Source organism: Ranitomeya imitator, chromosome 7 (assembly GCF_032444005.1).
Source record: "Ranitomeya imitator isolate aRanImi1 chromosome 7, aRanImi1.pri, whole genome shotgun sequence".
Classification (NCBI taxonomy): Eukaryota; Metazoa; Chordata; class Amphibia; order Anura; family Dendrobatidae; genus Ranitomeya; species Ranitomeya imitator.
The window spans coordinates 168339415-168356676 of NC_091288.1; the positions used below are offsets into that span (position 1 = coordinate 168339415).

The 17262-nt window shown below is 41.9% G+C and overlaps 1 protein-coding gene across 1 annotated transcript in view; it reads right to left on the reverse strand.

Moving 5' to 3' along the window:
* Positions 1-17262, reverse strand: part of GRIN2A (glutamate ionotropic receptor NMDA type subunit 2A) — a 781341-nt gene that overhangs the window by 70573 nt on the left and 693506 nt on the right. Inside the window, exon 10 of the mRNA XM_069734026.1 lies at positions 441-670. Within this exon, the coding sequence (XP_069590127.1) occupies positions 441-670 (230 nt within the window). The remainder of the gene's footprint in view (positions 1-440; positions 671-17262) is intronic.

Here is a 17262-nt window from a genome sequence, read left to right on the forward strand (position 1 = left end):
ATAAATCCGATTTTTTCTTAAGACTGGCTCAAATCATGCCTAAGTTGGATCCGATCATAAGATCACATTCGGCCATGCAAGTCAATGAGTCTATGGAAAACATTAGACTGCACTTGGATAGTATCGAACCGCAATCAGATAACATTGGGCTGCATTTTTTCCCCCCATCTTCTCCGCATCAGAGAAAATCAGATCACACTAAAGTCACAGCCTGATCAAACTCTGATTAAAGAGTGATTAACATAATGGGACCAATTTTCTCGGGCGAGAGAAAATACACTAGTGTGACCCTAGCCTTAGAGGAACTCATTGCATAGGTATTAGTTAATATATTCTAACTATAATATAAAAATTACATCATTAACTAACTGCACTGTACATAGGTAAAATATTAAGTAGCTCATGGTAATAATATTTAATGGGAATGTTTACATACATACCTTTTTGTCACTAAGTCCAGTAACCTGATCAACAAATTCCTCTTGGATCATGAATGCAGCAAGGTTAGCAGTATAACTTGCCAAAAATATTACAGCAAAGAAAGCCCAAATTGACACAATGATTTTGCTAGTTGTGCCTTTTGGATTTTGCACAGGCACAGAGTTATTAAAGACCAAACCCCAAAGTAGCCAGACAGCCTTTCCAATGGTGAAAGAAGGTCCATGTGGTGCTGAAATATCAAAAATGGGGATTAATAATTAATATGTAATTCATTATACATACATCTACACTTTGGGGACACTGCAGGCGTCTAATGGACAACATTTGCATACATTTTTAACTTACTATAGAACATATTTATTTATGTTGGCAAAAATAAGCGGCACCAAAATAATAAACAAGTACATATGCTCATAAATATTCATATTCATACTGTAGCCTGTACTGTATTTCACCTGTGAGAGCAGTAATTTGCACTCCTAAAACTTGCTAGAAATTCCCAGCATTGTCAACCATTTGGCTTTATAAAGTTGAGCCTTCTGATTCTTTAGTCTCCCACCTGTATATAAGTACCGTACACATACTTTTCTCTTGTCTATTCTCCTTCTCTTACTATTTATGTCACTGGTCCCACTCATAAAGTCATTCTCATGTTCTTGTTGTGTCCAGTTGGACTAGTACTTTTCAAGTAAACTGACGACCATGTGAAACATCCAGAGGTTGCGTCCACCAGACAAAGAATGAAAATTGGCTCTCTTCCAGATGAAAGAGAACTATTCCACTAAAAACAATCCCAAAACAGCTCCAGTCCACAGATAGGTCTCTTTTCCTTATGGTTTGACAAAGACTGCTAGTAATGTTTCAAAATTCTTCTAATGGTTGGATATTGAGGAGAAGTAGGAGATGGATGTTCTAATAGACCGTGCTGCCATGATGCAGTTCAGTTTCGAGAAAGGGTTCAGTATGAACCTTGACCATGCTAATAAAAGCAACTTGAAATATTAAAACTGGTGGAACAACTCCTTTCTCACAGTAGCGCAGTCTAGAAGAACCTCTATTACCTACTTCTCAATCTACTGGAAGAAGACGTGTCTGCAGCAGCCGAATGGTGTACGCTATTTATTAGAGTTGTGACATCACAACCCAATAAGGTGAGAACTGCAATCCCCTCAATCCATGATTTTACTTTTAAAGTACATTATTACCCTATGTGTGCTAGTCATCCTTTTTATTTTCTGTAAAGGTTTGATATTGGCACACATTGTGGCTACATCCAATTGATCACAAAAGTTGGGGAGCAAGAAGAGCGCAACAGGGTTTTAACCTATAGCAACAATTATATTGGTGTGTAGTCCATGCTCACCCGATCTGGTTGTGTATCCACAACTATTTTAAAGCATAAATAATCCAGCCGCTTCAAGATCACTGGTTACAAAAAACCAAACGGTCATTCTGTATGAAAAATAAGTGGTTTTTCTGCACTGCTGGTGGCGTTCCAAGGAAAGGATAAGGCTACGTTCCCTATTGCGTTGCGTCAGGCGCAGCCGCGGCAATGCATGCATCATGCGCCCCTATATTTCACATGGAAGGCGCATGAACATGCGTTGTGTTGCGTTTTGTGACGAATGTTTCTTTTTTGGCGCAAGTGTCAGGGCGCAGAGGACGATGCATGTTGCATTTTTTTTGCGCCAAAAATCATGCTAAAAATGGACGTCACAAAACAATGCGTTTTGCATGCGTTTTGCATGCGCTGTGCGTTGCGTCGCCGACACAACGCCCAACAACGCAAATGTGAACAAAGCCTAAATGACACACGGGATAGAAGAAGTGAAGTTTAATATCTATACGCGTTTCAAACTTATCAAACTTCTTCTTCAGGACATAACCAGAGTGAAGATACATTGACAAACAGACAGCTGTAGACGATACGTTGGCATTGGACTAAGAGCGCCAAGAGCGCACATGATGGGTCACAGTTCATCCTTTATGAGCAAGAAAAATAAAGATAACAAAGAAATAAATGATAAAAACCTTTAAAATCAACAGTATGGAGCATCTTATATATAAATACGATAACAATGTCCCCTTGAAAAATTAAAAATAACAAAAGCATTAATGGATATTGAACCAGCACTACATCATCGAACTTCTTCATTGATTTCTATAGCATTTGTATTTGCTGCGATTCCAAGGCATCGGAACAATGACGCTCAAACCTCATTGTAAGGTCTCTAATGAGAAATAGGAGGATCCCTTACACCTCACACATCACGTTTGTCAGGACGAGACTGGTTGCAGTGTTATTTTGGTCTAACAAGTTGTTAGAAATATTACTACCGTAATAATGACATTGTCAAAGAACATTTCATTTTTTACCAGCAAAAAGCGAACATCGTTTCAAGAATGAACATCATATTTTATTTTTTTTCTTCTGACTATGATTAAACATCATTGTTAAAAAAGAGAAAAATCTATTTCTGTCACTTGTCATCATATTAAGCAGACAGTAGCTAATCTTGTCATGATTTTAAAATCCCCATAAGCAACAATTTATAAGAATTTTTCTCTTCCAGGATTCTTGTTGGATAATCATCTGGCCTCATTTTAATCATCATTTTTGTTATCTTCATGGTGTTAAACTTTCGTCAAGTTATAACTATATGTTAGGAAATTGCATTTATGACTATTTTTCGAGTTTTAGATGGGAATTTGTGTTCTGATCACACAACATAAATCCTTTAAACAAAGGGTAAAAGCATAAAACATGCTTAATTTTGAAAGGACAATAGAATTTGAGTCCTAGCTAATTAGTTCGCTCTCCTAGTCAACACAGTACCGTACTATGACCTCTCTTATGGGGTCCTCTGAGCACTTGTAGTGGCTCCAACCAATGTATTGTCGCATACACATACAGTGGCATCTAAAAGTTTGGGACCCTTGGTCAAAATTACTGTTATTGTGAACAGTTAAGCAAGTTGAAGATGAAATGGTCTCTTAAAGGCTTAAAGTTAAAGATGACATGTTTTCTTTGTATTTTACAGGCACTTCTCGCTAAATTAGAATATCATCAAAAGTTAATTTATTTTAAAATCATTTATCAAACTGGTATTATAAAGTATTCTAATTTAGGCTACTTTCACACCAGCATCGGAATCTGCCCGTCGCATTGCGTCGGGCCGAGATTCCGACGCTAGCGTTTGATGCGCCGCACAACGGGTGCAGCGGATGCATTTCTCCGGCACATCCGCTGCCCCATTGTGGGGTGCGGGGAGGTGGGGGCGGAGTTCCGGCCGCGCATGCGCCGTCAAAAAAAGCGGTCCGTCGGCAGCAAAAAACGTTACATTTAATGTTTTTTGCTCCCGGCGGTCCACCACAACACGGCGCAACTGTCGCACTACGGTTGCTACGTGTGGCAATGCGTCGCAATGCGTCGCTAATGTTAATCTATGGGGCAACAATGCATCCTGCAAACAACTTTGCAGGATGCGTTTTTTGCCATAAAGGCGCATTGCGACGTATTGCAAAAAACGCCAGTGTGAAAGTAGCCTTACTGAGATACGGACTTTTGGGTTTTCATTGGCTGTAAGCCATAATCATCAACATTAACAGAAATAAACACTTGAAATAGATTGCTCTGTCTGTAATGACTCCATGTAATATATGAGTTTCACTTTTGTATTGAAGAACTGAAATAAATTAACTTTTTGAAGATATTCTAATTTAGTGAGAAGCTCCTGTACATACAGTATAATCATCCACAACTTTCTCAATCATTGACAGTTTCATTCTGGTCTTCGATTGACAGAATAAACACCTGGTCACCAATTCCTTTTAAATAAAGTTGTAGAAGGCTTGATAATGATGACTCAGTGTGAAGTTCAAAATATTCCTGAGTTAATCCATGATTTAGAAACCTCAGTCTTTTATTCATGAAAAAAAAATAAAGCCTATGAGCCTGAGGGCACCTACTAATCATGGACACTAGATTGTCAGGTTGTGTCTCTCAAAATTAACATTTCAATTAATTTTTAATAATACTTCAAGCTATATCTGTTTAAATTCACAAGATTTTCACTTTTTTGCTGGGTGTTACAGAATATAGTATATAAGCGCTATACAACAGAAAAATGTACTTACAGTGATTTATTTGAAAATGGGACCCACTGTGGAATTTAATATGAGACACCCTTTACCTCCTTCACTATACTGCTTTAAAGCCCCTTTTAAGGTAATCATTTTACTGTAAAGAATCCACCCACAAAAAGATTTTAGAAGCAATAGTTATCAAAAGTTCAATTACCCCTTTTATGCATCAGTACTTGTTCTGTAACTGTTGACTAAAGGAATCTTCACTCCGGCTGTGCTCACTATTTTAAATAGCTGAGCTTTTTGGGTGCTTACTTACTGGCACAAGCTTAGTAGCGCCACTCCGTGCTGAAACTTCTCACCCTTTCTTTTTAATGATAGCACTCAGGTAGGAGTGGGCAAGTATCCTTTAGCTGGGACTGACTAAACCCACAACAGTATATGCTTACAAAGTACCTATCACCAAAAATGACATGTAAATGCCCAAATACAGCAATAATAAGTACAGCTGCAAAATACTGATAAACCACAATAGAAAAAGAGCTTAAGTACAAAATGTATAAAATTCATATAAATCTTTACTGACCATTTTTTTTTAAATTTCGACAATAGAAAAAAATAATACAAAATATATCAAATCAGAGGCTGCAAAATACCAAAAACAATCTGGGGAGCCCTTTAATTCATCTTAAGCTCATAAGCAGAATCCTAATTAGAATAAAAATAAAGTGCTGAAATTGTGGCAAGAAACGCCTCCTGAGGAAGTGACCATCACGAAACGTGCTTTGGGGCAGCGGGAGCACCTGCATGAGACAACACTCATATGCAAGTTTCCTATATTTGACTATGCAGATTTCGATCTCGGCCGAGTTCGCAGATTTAGATCTCGGCTTCAGAAAAATGGCAGCCGCGATCTCCATCTGCACATGCGTGACCTCTCGCGGCCATTTTCCTGAAGCCCTGGGAAGCAGAGTACTCTATCTGCGCACGCGTGATCTCAGGAAGATGGCCGCCACCACCAATAAAGCCATGATTCACCCGGCTCTGCTGCTTACCTTGGATACCGGGCCGCTCACCTGTGGAAGGGACCCCGCTCACGCCATACCACTCACTGCGCCTCATCATCCCCGCACCTCTGCCACCGCCAGCTGCACCTCTGCCACCACAACACAGCTGCCGGTAAGCCTGCATTCCAACTATAAGACGCACTCTCCATTTTCCTCACATTTTTTGGGGGGAAAAGTGTGTCCTGTAGTCTGAAAAATACGGTATTTTTTTCTTCTGTTGAAAATTTTTTTTAAATGGTCAATAAAGATTTAGATGAATTTTATACATTTTGTACTTAAGCTCTTTTTCTATTGTGGTCTACCACCAAAAATGTAGTTTTATTATTGCAAGAAATATAATAAATATAATTATATGTGTGTCTTGACTTATTTTAGATATTTACTGATTGAATTGAATATGTGTATTTAAAAACCTTTGTTTTGTGCACCTATTTTTTAATGGAAGTGTGCTGATATCTTGTGGATAGCATGGCTTCTCAGTGGACTCTCTGCACCACACATGCTCATGCACAGGCAGAGAGATCGGAAGCGCGGTGATACTGGGTCCATAGTGCTACTTTACTAGACAACTTTTTCCTTCCTGTCTGCAGCTTCACCGTCTACCATTGTCACACTGCTCTGATCTGAGCATTTTCACTCCAATAAAAGCACAGATCAAAGACCAGTGTGATAGAGATGATGAAGAAGCTCCTCACAGGCAGGGACAACTTATATATATGGTACTTACCGCTCGGGAAGTGCAGTGAGCGATCTTCTAAAAAAGTGCACCAATGTCCCTGGGAGCCGCGGGCATGAAAACAATTCCAAGTCTCTGTCCTCAACTAAGTAGAGATCCTACAATAATTTGCAAGATCTCCCTGCTTAGAGAAGAGAGAAACCAGGAAGTGTTCCCTTACGCGCGACTCTCGGTTACATTGCGGCACTTTCTTAGAAAACCTCTCACCGCACTTCACCAGCAATCAGTATATTACAGTTCTCCTTGCCAGTCAGCAGCTTAATGATCTATCACTATCACACTGATCTTTGCTCTGAACAGAGCATTTTTACTCTGAACAGAGCATTTTTACTCTGATCAGAGCACAGACCATTGCGATAATGGTAGATAGTGAAGCTACTGACATGCAGGGAAAAGTCTTCTAATAATTAAAGTACCAGTTTGTCCCCGGGCACTGTATATTTTAATATAATATAACCTGTATATTCTACATAGAATTTTGACATAAAAAACTTTTAAAAGTTGCAAAATGTTGGTGCAACTTGAAGCTGTGCTTAAATTTTTGACATTCTTACACCATTTTTGCCTAGCTCTCATAAAGTGAATAGAATTGGGGTGGGATGGAACGGGGTTGACCATCTCCTGTCGAATTTACAACGAGCTGCACTTTTCAATAGGACACAAATCTTATTCCAGAAAGGACTAAGTAAAATTTGTGGTGAGGCGCACAGAAAGGCACTTTACACCTTGCCTGATTCATTGCCTCTTAATGAATCAGCAACCTTGCACTCTACCTTGCCCCTTTGTCAAGATGGTTGTGAAGATTGCCAGTTCTGATGAATCGGGGCCACAGTTTTGGATGGCCAAGTAAAAGTCTTGACCTTAATACTAAAGACATTTTGTGGAAAGTCCTGAAGTAATCAGCTCATGGGGGAAAATCCACCAACATAACAGACGTGAAGCTGTTTTGTAGAGAGGAATGGGCTAAAATTCCTCCCAGCTGATGTCAAAGACTAATCGACAATTTCCTGAAACATTTAGATGCATATATTGCTGCATAATGGCGTCACACCAGATACCGAAAAAAAAGGTTTACTTGTTTTTACACTCACACACAAGTGATGTTGGATCATTTTCCTGATTAATAAGATGATTAACATTTCTAACTAATTTGTTTCATTTGGTTCTCTTTATCCGCTTACTCTTAGGAGTCTTGTGAAAACTTGTCATAGTTTTAGGTCACATAATAGTTATACTATTAACATTTCGTAAAGTTCACAAATTTTCATGTGACGCTGTATATAATGTCTGTATGCCCTAATAGGTCTTAAAAACACAAGTTAGAAAAACTTGGCACACACAGAAAGTAGATGCGGTGAAATTTAATGAGGTAACAGTACATACAGTAGACGTTTCGGTCAATATTTGACCTTCATCAATGTACCTCTTACTTTTATATAAAGTCTCGGGGTCATACATGGGAGAATTCCCAATAGTATTAGCCGGAAATGTCGTAGTGACACGAGGTCAGAAGATGTAAGGGACGTGGAATGGACGCAGTATCCACTGCTTGTCCAGTGCACAGTGGATACTGCGTCCATCCCACGTCCCTTACATCTTCTGACCTGGTGTCACTACGACATTTCCAGCTAATACTATTGGGAATTCTCCCATGTATGACCCCGAGACTTTATATAATAGTAAGAGGTACATTGATGAAGGTCAAAAATTGACCGAAACGTCTACTGTATGTACTGTTACCTCATTAAATTTCACCGCATCTACGTTCTGTGTGTGCCAAGTTTTTCTATCTTACTAGCACGGTTTGGGCACCTACTTGAGCACCACTAGCGAGTTGTGCCCACGTTATCTTCCGTTAAAAACACAAGTTGTCTTCATAAGAAACTTAGCACAATATAGATTTTCAGGAAGCCCATATTCTCATTCTACCACTGCTGAAAATCTGTTACAGTACTAGAGCCAGAATTAGAAAACTTGTTTGAAAATGTCAATTTGAAGAAACAGCCAAATGTCACCAGTAGTGTTGAGCATTTCGATACCGCAAGTATCGGGTATCGGCCGATACTTGCGGTATCGGAATTCCGATACCGAGTTCCGATACTTTTGTGGTATCGGGAATCGGTATCGGATCCATAGTGATGTGTAAAATAAAGAATTAAAATAAAAAATATTGATATGCTCACCTCTCCGGCGGCCCCTGGACATCACCGCTGGTAACCGGCAGGCTTCTTTGTTTAAAATGAGCGCGTTTAGGACCTGAGAATGACGTCGCGGCTTCTGATTGGTCGCGTGCCACTCATGTGACCGCCACGCGACCAATCACAAGCCGCGACGTCATTCTCAGGCACTAAACTCCTCATTCTAGGAATTTAGGACCTGCGAATGACGTCGCGGCTTCTGATTGGTCGCGTGGTGGTCACATGAGCGGCACGCGACCAATCAGAAGCCGCGACGTCATTCTCAGGTCCTAAACGCGCTCATTTTAAACAAAGAAGTCTGCCGGTTACCCGCGGTGATGTCCAGGGGCCGCTGGAGAGGTGAATATATCAATTTTTTTATTTTAATTCTTTATTTTACACATTAATATGGATCCCAGGGCCTGAAGGAGAGTTTCCTCTCCTTCAGACCCTGGGAACCATCAGGATACCTTCCGATACTTGGTGTCCCATTGACTTGTATTGGTATCGGATATCGGTATCGGCGATATCCGATACTTTTCGGGTGTCGGCCGATACTATCCGATACCGATACTTTCAAGTATCGGACGGTATCACTCAACACTAGTCACCAGTCATAATGTTTTATTAATTTCCATTAAGCTGTAGGACAGAACATTGGCTGCTTTGTGAACACTTCTACCAAGCTAGGATGAACATAAAAGTTCATTTTTTTGTGGACATCTATCATTTTTGGTTTCTATTTAACTGACTGGACTAGAAAATGTGATATATGTATAACCCTTGAACTTTAGCTCTAGGTAAAGAAACATTTGAAACATACAGCTTGACCAGCATTTTTTTTCATACAGCACCACTGTGCTCCTACAGATTTCCCAATTCTGTAATGAGTTCAATCCTGATCTAGTTTCCGAGGTCAGATGTGGGATTGAAAGAATGAAGATGACGTAGATAAAATATTTGAGTCATTTGAGCCTTAGGCAACGTTGTCACGATGAGCTTTTAGTGACTATTTGATGTTGGAGATTTTCTGCACCAATAAAGTTACATAGGTGAGTTGCATTTTTTCAAAAATATGCAGCAGGAAAAACTCACCAAAAACTCATCTTGGGAACGTATACTAGAAGTGTCAGTACATGTTCATATGGATGTACAAGTATATTTGCATGAAAGGTAAAGATGCAAAAGTGTCCATCCTTAAGTTTTCTTGAATTGTGTTAAAACGCTATCAAAATGTTATTTTGATACCAAATTTAAAATCTCAAGCCGTAAAGTTAAAAAATATGTTTATGTATCTGTTAAATATATGTTTATAAAGTGACCATCCCTGTAATGCAAGAATGCCTATCCATATAATACAGGAACAGTTCAAATCCCATTCTTACTTATAGATGGGGTTTCCAATCAAGATAAACCCCTCTTTGATGTCCATATCGCCTAAAAAATATATATGGGTGAGCTGGTTGCTATGAAACAACTAGACATGTCAGCTGATTTCATTCACTGGCAGAGATTGACAGCGGCATTTAACATGATCACGTCAGAAATATGTCACAAAACCCGTCACATGACCGCGGTTCGCCAATGGGTTGGCATGACAACCCGGAGTCTGGAGGACACCCCTGTGGTTGTGATTGCCGATGGCCTGCGGTCATAGCAAGTGAGCAAATCTGCTACACACAACTGTGCTGAAGCCTTGCTGTGTGTAGCATAAACGATCAGAATATCACATCTTCTAATCTCCCATGGAGACTATTGAAGCTAGTAAAAAGTAAAAAAAAAATATGTTTTTAAAAATATAAAAAAAAATTAAAAACATATAAAAGTTCAAATCACCCCCCAATTGCCTCCTTCAAAATAAAACAATTTAATAAAAATGCAAGTATTTGGTATTTCCGATTTCAGAATCGCCCGATCTATCAAAATATAAAAATAATTAATCCAATCAGTAAACGTTGTAACGAGAAAGAAAATCAAATCGCCAGAATTATGTTTTTTGGTCACTACAACATTGGATTAAAATACTATAACGATCGTATCTGCACCAAAATGGTATCAATAAAAACGTCAGCTCGGCACTAGTGTTGAGCATTCCGATACCGCAAGTATCGGGTATCGGCCGATACTTGCGGTATCGGAATTCCGATACCGAGATCCGATATTTTTGTGATATCGGGTATCGGTATCGGAAGTGTAAAATAAAGAATTAAAATAAAAAATATTGTTATATTCACCTCTCCGGCGGCCCCTGGACATCAGCGGGAGGATCCGGCGTCCGGCACGGCTTCTTTCTTCAAAATGCGCGCCTTCAGGACCTGTGGAATGACGTCCCGGCTTCTGATTGGTCGCGTGCCGCCCATGTGACCGCCACGCGACCAATCAGAAGCCGCGACGTCATTCCTCAGCTAAAGTCCTAGAATGAGCGCCTTCTAGGACCTGAGGAATGACGTCGCGGCTTCTGATTGGTCGCGTGGCGGTCACATGGGCGGCACGCGACCAATCAGAAGCCGGGACGTCATTCCACAGGTCCTGAAGGCGCGCATTTTGAAGAAAGAAGCCGTGCCGGACGCCGGATCCTCCCGCTGATGTCCAGGGGCCGCCGGAGAGGTGAATATAACAATATTTTTTATTTTAATTCTTTATTTTACACTTTAATATGGATCCCAGGGCCTGAAGGAGAGTTTCCTCTCCTTCAGACCCTGGGATCCATGAGGATACATTCCGATACTTGATGTCCCATTGACTTGTATTGGTATCGGATATCGGTATCGGCGATATCCGATATTTTTCGGGTATCGGCCGATACTATCCGATACCGATACTTTCAAGTATCGGACGGTATCGCTCAACACTACTCGGCACGCAAAAAATAAGCCCTCACCCAGCCCCAGATCCTGAAAATGGAGACGCTACGAGTCTCAGAAAATGATGACTTTTTTTTTTCTAACAAACTTTAGATTTTTTTTCACCACTTTAATAAAAAAGAACCTATACAGTTTTGGTATCCACCAACTCGTAATGACCCGGATAATCATAATGGCAGGTCAGTTTTGGCATTTAGTGAACATGTTAAAAATAAAAAAACAATTCTGGAAATGCACTTTTTTTTGCAATTTCACCGCACTTTGATTTTTTTTCCTGTTTTCCAGTACGTTATATGGTAAAACCAATGGCGTCTTTTAAAAGTACAACTCGTCCTGCAAAAACCAAGCCCTCACATGGCCATATTGACTGAAAAATAAATTTTTTTTTATGGCTCTGGGAAGAATGGGAGCAGAAAATGGAAACTCAAAAAATGGAAAAACCCAAGGTGGTGAAGGGGTTAAGTAAGGTAACTTTTTCCGATTTCAACATGTTAAGAAGTTAGTCTACATCCATAGCTGACATTACCTGTAATAACACAAAAAACGTGACAGTTCATGCTTCAGAGGAAATGTATCTCATATCGCGTAGCTCCCAGCTGGGCCACATTAATATTAAAATGCATTACTGGCATACTGACAGATTTTTTTTTAACAGCCATGAGGTATAAGAATGATCACTACTGAAGTTATGCAGAAAAAAAAGACTGAATGTATGTAGCCTCTTTTAACCCCTTCCCGACCTGTGACACAGCGTATGCGTCATGAAAGTCGGTGCCAATCCGACCTGTGACGCATATGCTGTGTCACAGAAAGATCGCGTCCCTGCAGGCCGGGTGAAAGGGTTAACTCCCATTTCACCCGATCTGCAGGGACAGGGGGAGTGGTAGTTTAGCCCAGGGGGGGGTGGCTTCACCCCCTCGTGGCTACGATCGCTCTGATTGGCTGTTGAAAGTGAAACTGCCAATCAGAGCGATTTGTAATATTTCACCTAAAAAAATGGTGAAATATTACAATCCAGCCATGGCCGATGCTGCAATATCATCGGCCATGGCTGGAAATACTAATGTGCCCCCACCCCACCCCACCGATCGCCCCCCCAGCCCCCCGATCTGTGGCCCGCTCCCCTCCGTCCTGTGCTCCGCTCCCCCGTCCTCCTGTCCGCTCCCCCCGTGCTCCAATCACACCCCCCCGTGCTCCAATCAACCCCCCCCGCACTCCGATCCCCCCCCGTGCTCCGAACCACCCCCCCTGCACACCGATCCACCCCCCCTGCACACCGATCCACCCGCCCGCACACCGATCACTCTCCCCCATGCTCCGATCCCTCCCCCCCCGTGCTCCGACGCCCCCCCGTGCCCTGATCTCCCCCCCCCTGTGCCCTGATCTCCCCCCCTTATACTTACCGATCCTGGCGGGGTCCGTCCGTCTTCTTCCCCGAGCGCCGCCATGTTCCAAAATGGCGGGCGCATGCGCAGTGCGCCCGCCGAATCTGCCAGCTGGCAGATTCGTTCCAATGTGAATTTTGATCACTGTGATATAATCTATCACAGTGGTCAAAATAAAAAAACAGTAAATGACCCCCCCCATTTGTCCCCCATAGATAGGGACAATAATAAAATAAAGAATTTTTTTTTTTTTTCACTAAGGTTGGAGTTAGAACTAGGGTTAGGGTTAGGGTTAGGGGTAGGGTTAGGGGTAGGGGTAGGGGTAGGGGTAGGGTTAGGGGTAGGGTTAGGGGTAGGGTTAGGGGTAGGGTTAGGGTTAGGGTTTCGGTATGTGCACACGTATTCTGGTCCTCTGCGGATTTTTCCGCAGCGGATTTGATAAATCCGCAGTGCTAAACCGCTGCGGATTTATGGCAGATTTACCGCGGTTTTTCTGCGCATTTCACTGCGGTTTTACAACTGCGATTTTCTATTGGAGCAGTTGTAAAACCGCTGTGGAATCCGCAGAAAGAAGTGACATGCTGCGGAATGTAAACCGCTGCGTTTCCGTGCAGTTTTTCCGCAGCATGTGTACAGCGATTTTTGTTTCCCATAGGTTTACATTGAAATGTAAACTCATGGGAAACTGCTGCGGATCCGCAGCGTTTTCCGAAGCGTGTGCACATACCTTTAGAATTAGGCTATGTGCACACGGTGCGGATTTGGCTGCGGATCCGCAGCGGATTGGCCGCTGCGGATCCGCAGCAGTGTTCCATCAGGTTTACAGTACCATGTAAACCTATGGAAAACCAAATCCGCTGTGCCCATGGTGCGGAAAATACCGCACGGAAACGCTGCGTTGTATTTTCCGCAGCATGTCAATTCTTTGTGCGGATTCCGCAGCGTTTTACACCTATTCCTCAATAGGAATCCGCAGGTGAAATCCGCAGTAAATCCGCAGGTAAAACGCAGTGCCTTTTACCCGCGGATTTTTCAAAAATGGTGCGGAAAAATCTCACATGAATCCGCAACGTGGGTACATAGCCTTAGGGTTAGGGTTGGGTTGGAATTAGGGTTGTGGTTAGGGTTAGGGGTGTGTTGGGGTTAGGGTTGTGGTTAGGGGTGTGTTGCGGTTAGGGTTGTGGTTAGGGTTACGGCTACAGTTGGGATAAGGGTTAGGGGTGTGTTGGCGTTAGAATTGAGGGGTTTCCACTGTTTAGGCACATCAGGGGGTCTCCAAACGCAACATGGCGCCACCATTGATTCCAGCCAATCTTTTATTCAAAAAGTCAAATGGTGCTCCTTCCATTCCGAGCCCCGACGTGTGCCCAAACAGTGGTTTACCCCCACATATGGGGTATCAGTGTACTCAGGACAAACTGGGCAACAATTACTGGGGTCCAATTTCTCCTGTTACCCTTGAGAAAATAAAAAATTGCTTGCTAAAACATCATTTTTGAGGAAAGTAAAATGATTTTTTATTTTCACGGCTCTGCGTTGTAAACGTCTGTGAAGCACTTGGGGGTTCAAAGTGCTCACCACATATCTAGATAAGTTCCTTGGGGGGTCTAGTTTCCAAAATGGGGTCACTTGTGGGGGGTTTCTACTGTTTAGGCACACCAAGGGCTCTGCAAACGCAACGTGACGCCCGCAGACCATTCCATCAAAGTCTGCATTTCAAAACGTCACTACTTGACTTCCGAGCCCCGACATGTGCCCAAACAGTGGTTTACCCCCACATATGGGGTATCAGCGTACTCAGGACAAACTGGGCAACAATTACTGGGGTCCAATTTCTCCTGTTACCCTTGAGAAAATAAAAAATTGCTTGCTAAAACATCATTTTTGAGGAAAGAAAAATGATTTTTTATTTTCACGGCTCTGCGTTGTAAACGTCTGTGAAGCACTTGGGGGTTCAAAGTGCTCACCACATATCTAGATAAGTTCCTTGGGGGGTCTAGTTTCCAAAATGGGGTCACTTGTGGGGGGTTTCTACTGTTTAGGCACACCAGGGGCTCTGCAAACGCAACGTGACGCCCGCAGACCATTCCATCAAAGTCTGCATTTCAAAACGTCACTACTTGACTTCCGAGCCCCGACATGTGCCCAAACAGTGGTTTACCCCCACATATGGGGTATCAGCGTACTCAGGAGAAACTGGACAACAACTTTTGGGGTCCAATTTCTCCTGTAACCCTTGGGAAAATAAAAAATTCTGGGCTAAAAAATTATTTTTGAGGAAAGAAAACGTATTTATTATTTTCACTGCTCTGTGTTATAAACTTCTGTGAAGCACTTGGGGGTTCAAAGTGCTCACCTCACATCTAGATAAGTTCCTTTCGGGGTCTAGTTTCTAAAATGGGGTCACTTGTGGGGGGTTTCTACTGTTTAGCCACATCAGGGGCTCTGCAAACGCAACGTAACGCCCGCAGAGCATTCCATCAAAGTCTGCATTTCAAAACGTCACTACTTGACTTCCGAGCCCCGACATGTGCCCAAACTGTGGTTTACCCCCACATATGGGGTATCAGCGTACTCAGGAGAAACTGTACAACAACTTTTGGGGTCAAATTTCTCCTTTTACCCTTGGGAAAATAATAAATTGCAGGCTAAAAAATCATTTTAGAGAAAATAAAATTTTTAGTTTATTTTCATGGCTCTGCGTTATAAACTTCTGTGAAGCACTTGGAAGTTCAAAGTCCTCACCACACATCTAGATTAGTTCCTTTGGGGGTCTAGTTTCCAAAATGGGGTCATATGTGGGGGATCTCCAATGTTTAGGCACACAGGGGCTCTCCAAACGTGACATGGTGTCCGCTAATGATTGGAGCTAATTTTCCATTTAAAAAGCCAATTGGCGTGCCTTCCCTTCCGAGCCCTGCCGTGCGCCCAAACAGTGGTTTACCCCCACATATGGGGTATCAGCGTACTCAGGACAAACTGGACAACAACATTTGTGGTCCAATTTCTCCTATTACCCTTGGCAAAATAGGAAATTCCAGGCTAAAAATCATTTTTGAGGAAAGAAAAATTATTTTTTATTTTCATGGCTCTGCATTATAAACTTCTGTGAAGCACCTGGGGGTTTAAAGTGCTCAATATGCATCTAGATAAGTTCCTTGGGGGGTCTAGTTTCCAAAATGGGGTCACTTGTGGGGGAGCTCCAATGCATAGGCACACAGGGGCTCTCTAAACGCGACATGGTGTCCGCTAACAATTGGAGCTAATTTTCCATTCAAAAAGTCAAATGGCGCGCCTTCCCTTCCGAGCCCTGCCGTGTGCCCAAACAGTGGTTTACCCCCACATATGAGGTATCGGCGTACTCGGGAGAAATTGCCCAACAAATTTTAGGATTCATTTTATCCTATTGCCCATGTGAAAATGAAAAACTGAGGCGAAAAGAATTTTTTTGTGAAAAAAAAAGTACTTTTTCATTTTTACAGATCAATTTGTGAAGCACCTGAGGGTTTAAAGTGCTCAATATGCATCTAGATAAGTTCCTTGGGGGGTCTAGTTTCCAAAATGGGGTCATTTGTGGGGGAGCTCCAATGTTTAGGCACACGGGGGCTCTCCAAACACGACATGGTGTCCGCTAACGATGGAGATAATTTTTCATTCAAAAAGTCAAATGGCGCTCCTTCCCTTCCGAACCTTACCATGTGCCCAAACAGTGGTTTACCCCCACATGTGAGGTATCGGTGTACTCATGAGAAATTGCCCAACAAATTTTAGGATCCATTTTATCCTGTTGCCCATGTGAAAATGAAAAAAATTGAGGCTAAAAGAATTTTTTTGTGAAAAAAAAGTACTTTTTCATTTTTACGGATCAATTTGTGAAGCCCCCGGGGGTTCAAAGTTCTCACTATGCATCTAGATAAGTTCCTTGGGGCGTCTAGTTTCCAAAATGGGGTCACGTGTGGGGGAGCTCCAATTTTTAGGCACACGGGGGCTCTCCAAACGTGACATGGTGTCCGCTAAAGAGTGGAGCCAATTTTTCATTCAAAAAGTCAAATGGCGCTCCTTCCCTTCCAAGCCCTGCCGTGCGCCCAAACAGTGGTTTACCCCCACATATGAGGTATCAGCGTACTCAGGACAAATTGGACAACAACTTTCATGGTTCAGTTTCTCCTTGTACCATTGGGAAAATAAAAAAAATGTTGCTAAAAGATAATTTTTGTGACTAAAAAGTTAAATGTTCATTTTTTCCTTCCATGTTGCTTCTGCTGCTGTGAAGCACCTGAAGGGTTAAAAAACTTCTTGAATGTGGTTTTGAGCACCTTGAGGGGTGCATTTTTTAGAATGGTGTCACTTTTGGGTATTTTCAGCCATATAGACCCCTCAAACTGACTTCAAATGTGAGGTGGTCCCTAAAAAAAATGGTTTTGTAAATTTCGTTGTAAAAATGAGAAATCGCTGGTCAAATTTTAACTCTTATAACTTCCTAGCAAAAAAAAATTTTGTTTCCAA